At 46.4% G+C, this 13,434-nt stretch overlaps 1 protein-coding gene across 1 annotated transcript in view; it reads right to left on the bottom strand.

The window, feature by feature from the left end:
• The window catches only part of LOC133360388 (protein arginine N-methyltransferase 3-like), a 59,794-nt gene extending 47,677 nt beyond the window's left edge, over positions 1-12,117 (bottom strand). The window contains exons 1-5 of the mRNA XM_061579090.1: positions 12,068-12,117; positions 7,609-7,714; positions 5,065-5,147; positions 3,514-3,563; positions 1,431-1,536 (exon numbers count right to left, since the gene is read on the bottom strand). Coding sequence (XP_061435074.1) covers positions 1,431-1,536; positions 3,514-3,563; positions 5,065-5,147; positions 7,609-7,714; positions 12,068-12,083 — 361 coding nt within the window. The 5' untranslated portion in view covers positions 12,084-12,117. The remainder of the gene's footprint in view (positions 1-1,430; positions 1,537-3,513; positions 3,564-5,064; positions 5,148-7,608; positions 7,715-12,067) is intronic.
• Positions 12,118-13,434: the final 1,317 nt, after the last annotated feature.

Raw genomic sequence — 13,434 nt, forward strand, 5'->3', positions numbered from 1 at the left:
CAAACGAGCCGCGTCGTCCATGAGCGGGTCGCGCGTTGGCGGTGGTGGAAATTCCGCATTACTATGGCAGGGAGGCGAGTCTATCGATAAAACGACCATTGGTGAATTCCACCCCCCGCATCACCCCCACGGCAAAGTTGTACTCGTTGTATCGACCCTAGGGGGATGATGGGCCGATTCAACACCCCCGGACGGACAGGTAAACAGATTGACAGACAGACACACGGACACACAGACAGACACACAGACAGACAGACACACAGACAGACACAGACAGACAAACACACAGACAGACACACAGACAGACAGACACACACACAGACAGACACACAGACAGACAGACACACAGACAGACACAGACAGACACACACACAGACAGACACACAGACAGACAGACACACACACAGACAGACACACAGACAGACAGACACACAGACAGACACAGACAGACACACAGACAGACAGTCACACAGACAGACAGACAGACACAGACACGAAAACAGACAGACACACAGACACACACACGGACAGACACACGGACAGACACACGGACAGACACAGAGACAGACAGAGACAGACAGCTGGACACACGGCGGACATACGGAGAGAGGAGGACGGTGAAAGAGAGGGACAGAGCTAATTTACAGGCGTTTCAAACCCTCGCTTGTGAGAGGAACGCAAACTCTGAGAGTCACAGGGCACCGGGCCTACAGGGGAGCGAGCGACAAGTTGTCAAGTTGAGGGGCGTGGCGTCGGGTCGGTCGGTGGGCGCAGCTGGTCTGCTATTTTTATTTCATTTTTTTATTTTACCAGAAGCTACCTGGCTATCACAAATGACAAAGCAGAGGTCGCAACCGGGTACCCGATACCCGTACCCTACCCGATACCCGTACCCTACCCGATACCCGGCCGGGTACGGGTACCCGTTTGCGACCCTGGTGCGGCCGGGTACGGGTAGGCCGTGAGTCACTGGTGAGTCGCCGTTTGTCACTCATTTCCCAACGTCTTGTCTCTTCTCACAATTCAAGTTCCTAGAATCAACCCACCCGCGCCTGCAACATGGCTTCATCCCAGAGGTCGCAATCACGTACCCGATACCCATACCCTACCCGTTTGCGACCCTGGTGCGGCCGGGTACGGATACGGGTAAGACACGCAAACTTCAAGTATACAGCAGCAGGCGTCAGGGTTGGGATCAAACCCACGATCTCCTGTACACCAGGCGAGGTAGTTAACATCTCATAGCCACCGTGATGATGATGAGAGAGACACGCAAACTCCAAATATACAGCAGCAGCAGGCGTCAGGGTTGGGATCAAACCCACGACCTCCTGTACACCAGGCGAGGTAGTTAACATCTCATAGCCACCGTGGCGCTCCTGCCTTGCGGAGTCGTTTGAGGGATTCGGTGGAGCGGCTCGTCCACTCACCGTGGGTGAGCAGAAGGTCGTCCTCCAGGGTGGACGTCAGGAACCGGTCGCTCACCCAGGGTTGCGACTCGCGGGGAGAGAAGAGGAGGTCACGGGGTGACGGGCCCTAAGAATACGGTCACGTCATCGTCAGCAAGATCAGCGTCGTCATTATCATCATCAGCAACATCATCAGCAACATCATCAGCAAGATCAGCGTCGTCGTCATCATCATCATCATCAGCAACATCATCAGCAACATCATCAGCAAGATCATCAGCAAGATCAGCATTAACATCATCAGCAAGAGCACCACCATCATCATCATCGGTAAGATGATTGTCATCATGTGCAGCAACAACAGTAGCAGCACCATCATCATCGTCGTCATCGTCGTCACGAGCAGCAGCATCAAAATCATCGTCATCATCATTGCGGTCGTCACGATCAGCAGCAGCATCAGCATCGCCGTCGTCATCACCACCATCATCGTCATCTTCGTCGTCGTCATGATCAGCAGCAGCATCAACATCGCCGCCGTCATCACCACCACCATCATCGTCATCATCGTCATCGTCACGATCAGCAGCAGCATCAACATCATCCTCGTCATCACCACCACCACCATCGTCATCTTCGTCGTCGTCACGATCAGCAGCAGCATCAACATCGCCGTTGTCGTCATCATCGTCATCATCGTCGTCGTCACGATCAGCAGCAGCATCAACATCGCCGTTGTCGTCATCATCGTCATCATCGTCGTCGTCACGATCAGCAGCAGCATCAACATCGCCGTCATCATCACCACCACCATCATCGTCATCTTCGTCGTCGTCACAATCAGCAGCAGCATCAACATCGCCATCGTCATCACCACCACCATCGTCATCTTCGTGGTCGTCACGATCAGCAGCAGCATCAACATCGTCGTCATCATCGTCGTCATCATCGTCATCTTCGTCATCGTCACGATCAGCAGCAGCATCAACATCGTCGTCATCATCATCTTCGTCGTCGTCACGATCAGCAGCAGCATCAACATCGTCACCATCATCATCATCTTCGTCGTCGTCACGATCAGCAGCAGCATCAACATCGTCACCATCATCGTCATCTTCGTCGTCGTCTCGATCAGCAGCAGCATCAACATCGCCGTCGTCATCGTCACCATCATCATCTTCGTCGTCGTCACGATCAGCAGCAGCATCAACATCGCCATCGTCATCACCACCATCATCGTCATCGTCACGATCAGCAGCAGCATCAACATCGCCGTCGTCATCACCACCACCACCATCATCGTTATCTTCGTCATCGTCACGATCAGCAGCAGCATCAACATCGTCGTCATCATCATCTTCGTCGTCGTCACGATCAGCAGCAGCATCAACATCGTCACCATCATCATCATCTTCGTCGTCGTCACGATCAGCAGCAGCATCAACATCGTCACCATCATCGTCATCTTCGTCGTCGTCTCGATCAGCAGCAGCATCAACATCGCCGTCGTCATCGTCACCATCATCATCTTCGTCGTCGTCACGATCAGCAGCAGCATCAACATCGCCATCGTCATCACCACCATCATCGTCATCGTCACGATCAGCAGCAGCATCAACATCGCCGTCGTCATCACCACCACCACCATCATCGTTATCTTCGTCATCGTCACCATCAGCAGCAGCATCAACATCGTCGTCATCACCAGTTGACTTGGTACATAACGCAGCGCGCTAAACCGCTGCGCCACCGCTCCCCACACAGACAGAAACAGAAGCGCACATACAGTCACACACGCGTGTGTTACATAATCACGTGAGCGGAAAGAGACTTACGGTTAAATTTCGATTTAAAGCTTTCGTGACTGCAGGGATTCATCTTCTTGGTTCATTCGGTAAAGTCACGTAGAAGGGAAGTAATAAAATAATAAAAATAAAACGTAATAAAATAATTCTGACAAAAATATGAAACGCTTCCCGAATGACACGCAAATTCGTGAAGCGTTTCATATTTTTGTGAAAATTATTTTATTATGTTTTATTTGTATGATTTTATTACTTCCCTTCTACGTGACTTTACCGAAAGAACCAAGAAGGGGACTCACGGTGTTTCTGATGAAGTTGACAATCCTGATGTAGTCGTAGAAGTCCAAGCCTGGAAAATAGAATGCGTGCATCATTTACGGAGTCACACCCAAGCAGGCTCCAATGGGACACACGCAGCATCATCATCATCATCAGCGGCATCATCATCATCATCGGCCGCACCTCCGATTAAGCACAGTCGGCTACGTATGGCGCGAAAGAAGTTTAAACATAACGCAACGCAAAGCCGGGTCCCCTCTCCACCCATTGCGTTCACACTGTTCCACAATCCATTCCGCTGCACCACGTGAAATCATTTCATTGCTCCATCTCCGCTGGGGTCGAGGGCCCCCCACCCGCCACCTGTACGTACGTTGAACTTCTTTCGCGCCGTACGTAGCCAATCGTAGCTAATCGGAGGTGCGGGGGAAGGTCAACAAACTATGGGTCTCTACGTGAGTCTACTGGTCTCTGTGTGAGTCTACTGGTCTCTGTGTGAGTCTACTGGTCTCTGTGTGAGTCTGTGGGTCTCTACGTGAGTCTACGCGTCTCTGTGTGAGTCTATGGGTCTCTGTGTGACTCTATGGGTCTCTGTGTGAGTCTATGGGTCTCTGTGCGAGTCTATGGGTCTCTACGCGAGTCTGTGGGTCTCTGTGTGAGTCTGTGGGTCTCTGTGTGAATCTATGGGTCTGTGTGTGAGTCTGTGGGTCTCTGTGCGAGTCTGTGGGTCTCTGTGTGAGTCTGTGGGTCTCTGTGTGAGTCTGTGGGTCTCTGTGTGAGTCTATGGGTCTCTGTGTGGGTCTATGGGTCTCTGTGTGAGTCTATGGGTCTCTGTGTGAGTCTATGGGTCTCTATTTGAGTCTATGGGTCTGTGTGTGAGTCTATGGGTCTCTGTGTGTGAGTCTATGGGTCTGCTGTGTGAGTCTATGGGTCTGTGTGTGAGTTTATGAGTCTCTGTTTGAGTCTATGGGTTTGTGTGAGTCTATGGGTCTCTGTGTGAGTCTATGGGTCTCTGTGTGAGTCTATGCGTCTGCGTGCGAGTCTATGGGTCTCTGTGTGAGTCTATGGGTCTCTGTGCGAGTCTATGGGTCTGCATGTGAGTCTATGGGTCTCTGTGTGAGTCTATGAATCTCTGTGTGAGTCTATGGGGTCTCTGTGTGAGTCTATGGGTCTCTGTGTGAGTCTATGGGTCTCTGTGTGAGTCTATGGGTCTCTGTGTGAGTCTATGAATCTCTGTGTGAGTCTATGGGTCTCTGTGTGAGTCTATGGGTCTCTGTGCGAGTCTATGGGTCTCTGTGTGAATCTATGGGTCTCTGTGTGAATCTATGGGTCTCTGTGTGAGTCTATAAATCTCTGTGTGAGTCTATGGGTCTCTGTGTGAGTCTATGGGTCTCTGTGTGAGTCTATGGGTCTCTGTGTGAATCTATGGGTCTCTGTGTGAGTCTATGGGTCTCTGTGTGAGTCTATGAATCTCTGTGTGAGTCTATGGGTCTCTGTGCGAGTCTATATACGCATGAACATTCAACTTCTTTCGCACCGTACGTAGCCAACCGTGCCAAGCGGAGGTTTACCGTTGGCCTTGAGGCTGTGCAGGAGAGGGAAGTCGTGGGCTGTGCTGCAGTGGAGCAGCGTCTCGTCTGACGAGCCAAAGGTCCTGCGCACACCACCACCACCATCACCACCATCATCGTCGTCGTCGTCATTGTCGTTCAAGTCAACGCTTCATCATCATCACGCTTGTATGTATGTCGGACTTCTTTGGCGCCGTACGTAGCCAGCAGTACGGGCCTATCGGCACGGGTCTATCGGTAGAGGCCTATCGGTAGAGGGCTATCGGTAGAGGCCTGTCTGTACGGTGTATCGGTACAGGCCTATCGGTAGAGGGCTGTCGGCACAGGCGCATCGGTAAAGGCCTATCTGTACAGGCGTATCAGTACAGGTGTATTGGTACAGGCCTGTCTGTACAGGTGTATCGGTACAGGTGTATCGGTACAGGTGTATCGGTACAGGCGTATCGGTAGAGGCCTGTCTATACAGGCGTATCGGTAGAGGCCTGTCTATACAGGCGTATCGGTAGAGGCCTGTCTATACAGGCGTATCGGTACAGGTGTGTCGGTACAAGCGTATCGGTAGAGGCCTGTCTGTACAGGCGTATCGGCACAGGCATATCGGTACGTATCAACATGCTCGTATCACCGATACATCACACATCTACACAGCAGCCATCGGTATTTCAGCGGTACCCCCACCTCCTGCTCGTCATGTGAACCCCCCGACCCTCCCGCCAGAGGTCGCAAACGGGTTTTGATTCCTTACCCGTACCCGGCCGCACCAAGGTCGCAAACGGCTACCCGTACCCTACCCGATACCCGGCTACCCGTACCCGGCCGGGTATCGTGTAGGGTACGGGTACCCGATTGCGACCTCTGGGATGAAGCCATGTTGCAGGCGCGGGTGGGTTGATTCTAGGAACTTGAATTGTGAGAAGAGACAAGACGTTGGGAAATGAGTGACAAACGGTGACTCACCAGTGACTCACGGTCTACCCGTACTCGGCCGCACCAGGGTCGCAAACGGGTACCTGTATCCGGCCGGGTACGGGTAGCCGGGTATTGGGTAGGGTACGGCTATCGGGTACCCGGTTGCGACCTTTGCTTCCCGCCACAGCAGCCCTATCAGCTGACCGCGTACCCCCCTTAAGTAACTCCGTAAAATACCGCGAAAAAAATTTGACGATTTAATAAATTCATCCGAATTGCATCGACGCGCGTAACTCGCAAACCGAGACGTTGAGTTCGAAACGCTTGTCCGACCAAGCATGACGAGCATCGGCGAGATATTAAACGCCGGGTGAATGTAACCGCTGCACGCTCGTTTGACGTCCAGGGAAGACGCGTCGCCACCGTGTGAGAGCGGCAAGCCTTGGGCAACACTGACCCCAAGTGGAATATTGTGAAAAGTCTACTCTACGAACGAGTCACGCACTCGGAATTGGGACCGAACTCATAGCGCCGGCGACGCAGCCACGGTTTGTAGCGTAACGATCGGAGCTAAGCGACGGAAAAACCTCGTCAATTCGATATTTGATCATTCGCAATCGGGGACAGTTCGGCACGGGTGCGCTTTCGGCATACGTACGGTGCATTAGCAACTCGCCACGGGACGAATTGCCGTGCCGAGTGGTCCAATTTCGGCAGAGAATGTGGAGCGACGCGGCTCGTCACGACCAAAACAACGACTCGATCTGGTGGTGGCACGCGTGGCGAGCGTGAGTGTAGACCCGTCGCTATAGACTTCACCTTATAAGAATAGGGTTTGTCCCCTTTCTTCTGGCGACAAAACTGAAACCTTTTAACAAGACTCGTCTGTTTAAAGCTTTCGTGACTGCAGGGATTCATCTTCTTGGTTCTTTCGGTAAAGTCACGTAGAAGGGAAACAATAAAATAATAAAAATATAAAAAATAACATTCTCACGACGTTTCGATTGCAACACAAGCAATCATCATCAGGTGTAAAAACCACAGCAAGAAAATTATAAAAAAGTGGCTTTTTTTATGCCACTTTTTTCAATTTTTTCAAATTTTCTTGCTGTGGTTTTCACACCTGATGATGATTGCTTGTGTTGCAATCGAAACGTCGTGAGAATGTAATTTTTTATATTTTTATTATTTTATTGTTTCCCTTCTACGTGACGATAGGGCCCATTTGCAAAAGTGCCCAAAAATAAATCAAAAGTATGATCGCTATTAGAATCGTTTTTAAATCCTTTATATTAAGTTCGCTTGCTTGCTTGCTTGCGTGCTTGCTTACGACCGTGCAAATCTTTCGGTCGTTTTTTAACCCCCTTCCCGTGATCCAATCGAGCTGACATTTTGCACACAGACTCATTGTGCGAGACAATTAATGTTCGTAAAAAATTTTTTCCAAAATGTTACACTGTTTAGGGATAACAAATTAAATATTTAATTACCAATTGCTTAATACTGGCAGACAATCATCTGACCCATAGGTGGCAGCCATCTCAAGCCAGAGGACGAGAGGACTCTAGCCGCCACGCATATAAAGGATTTATAGTGAAAAACTTTGTTTTTACGGGTTATACTTGTTGTTCTTACTCATCACAGAAGAGACACGTGACCTTGGGGGCTTGGTCCACGTCAGCCCCAGAGTCCATCGCTGGTTCCTCCCCGTCGGAAGAGTCCGAAGACTCCACCCAGTCATCTGTAACGAGGGAGGGGGGTTCACCGATTTAACGAGGGACACAAAAAAAAAAACCTTTTTAGTTGTTTTTGTTTGTTAGACGCAGCTTAACCATGGGATACCTTTCTTTGTGCAGGTATCAAAGCATGGAATTTAAGAGGAGACTTTTAGCCTTTCTCGCAATAAAACAGGAGGTTCATGATCAAGGTTTTACTGGTAGGAACCTCCTGGTTACACCAGCCCACAGGGGATTATTGTGTCCCGTCGTGCAGGGAAGGGCTGGGTGGGGAGGGAGGGGCTGGGTGGGGAGGGTGGGGCTGGGTGGGGAGGGTGGGGCTGGGTGGGGAGGGTGGGGCTGGGTGGGGAGGGGCTGGGTGGGGAGGGGCTGGGTGGGGAGGGTGGGGCTGGGTGGGGAGGGTGGGGAGGGGCTGGGTGGAAAGGGTGGAAAGGGGCTGGGTGGGGAAGGGCTGGGTGGGGAGGGTGGGGCTGGGTGGGGAGGGGCTGGTCACCCCGTTGTGCCCTTATAAAACTCAACGTTTAACCTACTCACGTCGGCTTGTGCCCGCCCTCACAGTCGGGCATATTTGCGGAATACACCACGCCGCCGTTGACCCTGGCCATTGACCAAGCAGCCCAACGTTCCTACCAGCTCCCTCCGCAAGAATGTGTTTGCGTTAGATCGCGTGAGTAAAATTGTGTCATAACCCTCCACCACCCGACACAGCCAGTAAGGTCTGTCACGTAAACAGAACACGCCAATTGAGTTCAGTTTCATTTATTAGTTAGAGCCCTGTGAGCCATTCGGCTCTTGAGTCGGGTGCAACCGCAACAAGCAAAAACATGAACAAGAAAACATCTTAAAGTGTTGGAAAGTAAATCCACAACATTTACAATTTGAGTAGCAGGACGTTTCGCTGCTAATTACATCAACCAACATCAACGGGCGGTTTTGCCAGAAAAGTGAAGAAATTCACCTTCTTCCGGTCTTAAATAGAGCGGGACAATGTCATCACTGAACCCATCAAGTGCAGAGATCAGAGGCGGAGGAGTGGGGCGGTTATTGTAATTATATAATCGATTAGTAATCAGTTAATTAGCATGTGTTTCCTCTATAAGGAATTGTAATTGTAAGATGTATTACTTCATAATACACTTCCAGGCCGCACTAGTCTGTAGCTGTCAAGAGCGGTGAAAATGATTTGTATTTTGTCAATTTCAATGGATTCTCCAATTAGTCTCGGCCAGTAATAATCATCTTCTTGGTTCTTTCGGTAAAGTCACGTAGAAGGGAAATAATAAAATAATACAAATAAAACATAATAAAATAATTCTCACGTTTCGGCCACAACGCAAGCAAAGACGCTGTCTTCTCGACAGACCTGTTCTTCACCTGAGGACGGCTGCTTGTGTTGTGGCCGAAACGTCGTGAGAATTGTATTTGATTATGTTGAATTTTTATTATTTTATTATTTCCCTTCTACGTGACTTTACCGAAAGAAGCAATAAGATGAATCCTTGCAGTCACGAAAGCTTTAAACAGTAATAATTAGTTTTACACAACACTTCAACATGATCAAAATCGAGTGTCCTTGTTGGCAATCATGTTGTGCAACTGCCAACAGTTGAGTTTGAGAGAATTTAATATTTCTTTGGTATTCTTTTAGCGTTATGCTGTTACGTCCCGTCTGTCAAATGAAAGCATCTGCCACAGAAGCAATGAATCCGATACACACCTTCTGTTAATAACACTGGTCAACAATAAAAAATCGGGCCTGGACTTTTGCAGCTGTTTTAGACTAATTTCAGGGTGCTGATTCCAAATCTGATCTCAGATTTGCTCTATCACATCTCATTGTATTCTATCGGCATACCCCATTTTCATTGATTTTACCCGAAATTAACTCCGTCACTTATGATTGCAAGTTGTTGCGAGTCAGTGACTGCTTTAGTGTTAAAATACGGTGCTGTATTTTTAGGATAGTGTGTTTATAATATCATTTATGTAGATATCCACAATATTTTTCATCTGCAGTTTTTATTGAAAATGCAATATTTGATATCTCAAAAACCTGATGTGATAGACAAACACTGATGCCAGATTTGGAATCAGCACCCCAAAATTACCTTAAACCCGTTGGAATACCTTGTGCCAGAAAAAGTGTGTTGACCAGTGTAATTTAGGCAATTAATCTTTAGTACAATATACTATATTCTTGGTTCTTTCGGTAAAGTCACGTAAAACAATAAAATTCTCACGACGTTTCGATTGCAACACAAGCAATCGTCATCAGGTGTGAAACCACAGCAAGGAAATTTGAAAAAAAAGTGGCGGTTTAAAAAAAACGCCACTTTTTTCAAAATATCCAGGAATGGGAGTGTGTTGTGCCAATTGGAAATTTCGATTTAAAGCTTTCGTGACTGCAGGGATTTATCTTCTTGGTTCTTTCGGTAAAGTCACGTAGAAGGGAAGTAATAAAATAATAAAATAAAACATAATAAATAATTCTCACGACGTTTCAGCTACAACGGCTGCTTGCGTTGTGGCCGAAACGTCGTGAGAATTATTTTATTATGTTTTATTTTTATTATTTTATTACTTCCCTTCTACGTGACTTTACCGAAAGAACCAACAAGACCAATTGGACATGTTTGTGCGTTGTGTCATTCAGAAACCGTTTAAAATATAAGTGTGGGTTTTTTGTTTCATAAAGCGATAGACGCCAAATTAAATGAAAGCGAGAACCATTGTTGTATCTTTTATTGTTTTTGAGATATTTAGGATTTAAGCAGTTTTGAACGAAAAAAATACGCATTTAATGATTTTCACATCTAAAAAATTCGAAAACGGTAATATAGTAGCATTTCTCCTTATAGATCATTAATTTCATACATTTTTCTAATAAAAAAGAACGGAATATTTAAATGGAGCCGTTTCCGATGGCTACGTCTTTAAATATAAGTCGAACCAGGAAGACGTCAACACTTTTTGTGCTTCTTTTTGGCTGAAAATTACAAATTTTGGGAGGTAAAATGTTAGTGGTCTGATCGTAGATGGAAAATTGTCAAAAAAAATCGTATCAGGTTAACTTAAAATTCGATTTAAAGCTTTCATGGCTGCAGGGATTCATATTCTTGGTTCTTTCTGTAAAGTCACCACGTAGAAGGGAAATAATAAAATAATAAAAACATAACATCATAAAAATTCTCACGACGTTTCGACTGCAACACAAGCAATCATCGTCAGGTGTGAAATCCACAGCAACAAAATTTGAAAAACGTTCTGACGTTAGGGAAAACCCCTAGGTCGGCTCAGTCGACATAGGGGAAGTCCAGGCACGGTTCAGACGTCACTGATGTTGGTCGCGATCGGAAATCGAACCCGGTTCGCCAGGTACGAAGCGCAGCGCGCTAACCGCTGCACCACTACTCCCTATACACACAGTATACACATACAACACACACACAGCATACACACAGTATACACACAACACACACAGTATACACACAGTATACACATACAACACACACAGTATACACACAACACACACACAGTATACACACAACACACACACAGTATACACACAACACACACACAGTATACACACAACACACACAGTATACACAGTACACAACACACAGTACACACAGTACACAACACACAGTACACACACAACACACACAGTATACACAGTACACAACACACAGTACACACACACACAGTATACACGCAACACACAGTATACACGCAACACACACACAGTACACAACACACAGTATACACACAATACACAACACACAGTATACACACAATACACAACACACAGTACACACACACAGCATACACACAGTATACACACAACACACACAGTATACACACAACACACACAGTATACACACAACACACACAGCATACACACAACACACACAGTATACACAAAAACACACACAGTATACACACACACACAACACGTATACACACCGTATGCACGGTATACACAACACAGTACACACACAACACACAGTATACACACACAACACACCGTACACACAGTATACACACACAACACAGTACAACACACAGCACACACTGCACACCTATGGGGGAGACTTATGACCGGTTCAAAACATTCGCCACTTTTTGTTGTTGCTGATCGTGAGCGCGAATCGGCGGAACTCAATTCGCCGATTCGCGCTGCCGATGATGCTAATCTCGTTAACAGCGCTAATTAATAAAAACACGAAGCAACCGACCAATCAACTGACTGGCTAACGAGCTGTGCGAGGCTTCACTACGCACGCGTGCACACGTGTTGTTCGCGTTAACATGTTCGCATGAACACATATTCTCTCCGAAAACCACGTGGAGAAACCCACCACTGGGCGCCGCCATGATGCCTCGAAAGCCGCCGAAATGCCGCTGGGCGCCGCCGTGACGTCACCGGAGAGGACAGAGAGATATGACGTCACGCCCCACGAAGAACATGACGTCACGACACACGATAGAAGATGACGTCACGCTGTTATGAATCTTATACGTGTTTGGTGTGTACGCATAATAGAAGTTTTTAAATCCTTTATATTAAGTTCGCTTGCTTGCTTAGGACCGTGCAAATCTTTCGGTTGTTTTTTAACCCACTTCCCGTGATCCAATCGAGCTGACATTTTGCACACAAACTCGTTGTGCGAGACAATTAATGTTCGTGAAAAAAAATGTCCAAAATTTTACACTTTTTAGGGAAATGTTTTAAAATATTTAATTACCAATTGCTTAATACTGCAGACAATCATCTGACCCATAGGTGGCAGCCATCTCAAGCCAGAGGACGAGAGGACTCTAGCCGCCACGCATATAAAGGATTTATAGTGAAAAACTTTGTTTTTACGGGTTATACCTGTTTGGGGGTTAGATCGCGTAAATGTATAAATGTTGCGTCGTCAAAACCCGCCACCACCCGACACAGCCAACTAGTGAGGGGTTGTCACGTAAACAGAACGTGGCCAATTTGTCACTAGTACAGCATTGGTGTGTGTGTGACGTCACTTATAGACGGTCCCTTACCGCATCAGTGCAAATTTTCTTCTTGGTTCTTTCGGTAAAGTCACGTAAAAGGGAAATGATAAAATAATAAAAATAAAACAATAAAATGTTATCATCTTCTTGTTTCTTTCGGTAAAGTCACGTAGAAGGGAAATGATAAAATAATAAAAAATAAAACATAATAAAATGTTATCATATTCTTGGTTCTTTCGGTAAAGTCACGTAGAAGGGAAATGATAAAATAATAAAAATAAAACATAATAAAATGTTATCATATTCTTGGTTCTTTCGGTAAAGTCACGTAGAAGGGAAATGATAAAATAATAAAAATAAAACATAATAAAATGTTATCATATTCTTGCTTCTTTCGGTAAAGTCACGTAGAAGGGAAATGATAAAATAATAAAAATAAAACATAATAAAATGTTATCATATTCTTGCTTCTTTCGGTAAAGTCACGTAGAAGGGAAATGATAAAATAATAAAAATAAAACAATAATCAAATTTTATCATCTTCTTGGTTCTTTCGGTAAAGTCACGTAGAAGGGAAATGATAAAATAATAAAAATAAAACAATAATCAAATGTTATCATATTCTTGGTTCTTTCGGTAAAGTCACGTAGAAGGGAAATGATAAAATAATAAAAATAAAACAATAATCAAATTTTATCATCTTCTTGGTTCTTTCGGTAAAGTCACGTAG

Source organism: Lethenteron reissneri, chromosome 68 (genome assembly GCF_015708825.2).
Source record: "Lethenteron reissneri isolate LAM-NWPU_2019-01 chromosome 68, ASM1570882v1, whole genome shotgun sequence".
Taxonomy (NCBI): Eukaryota; Metazoa; Chordata; class Hyperoartia; order Petromyzontiformes; family Petromyzontidae; genus Lethenteron; species Lethenteron reissneri.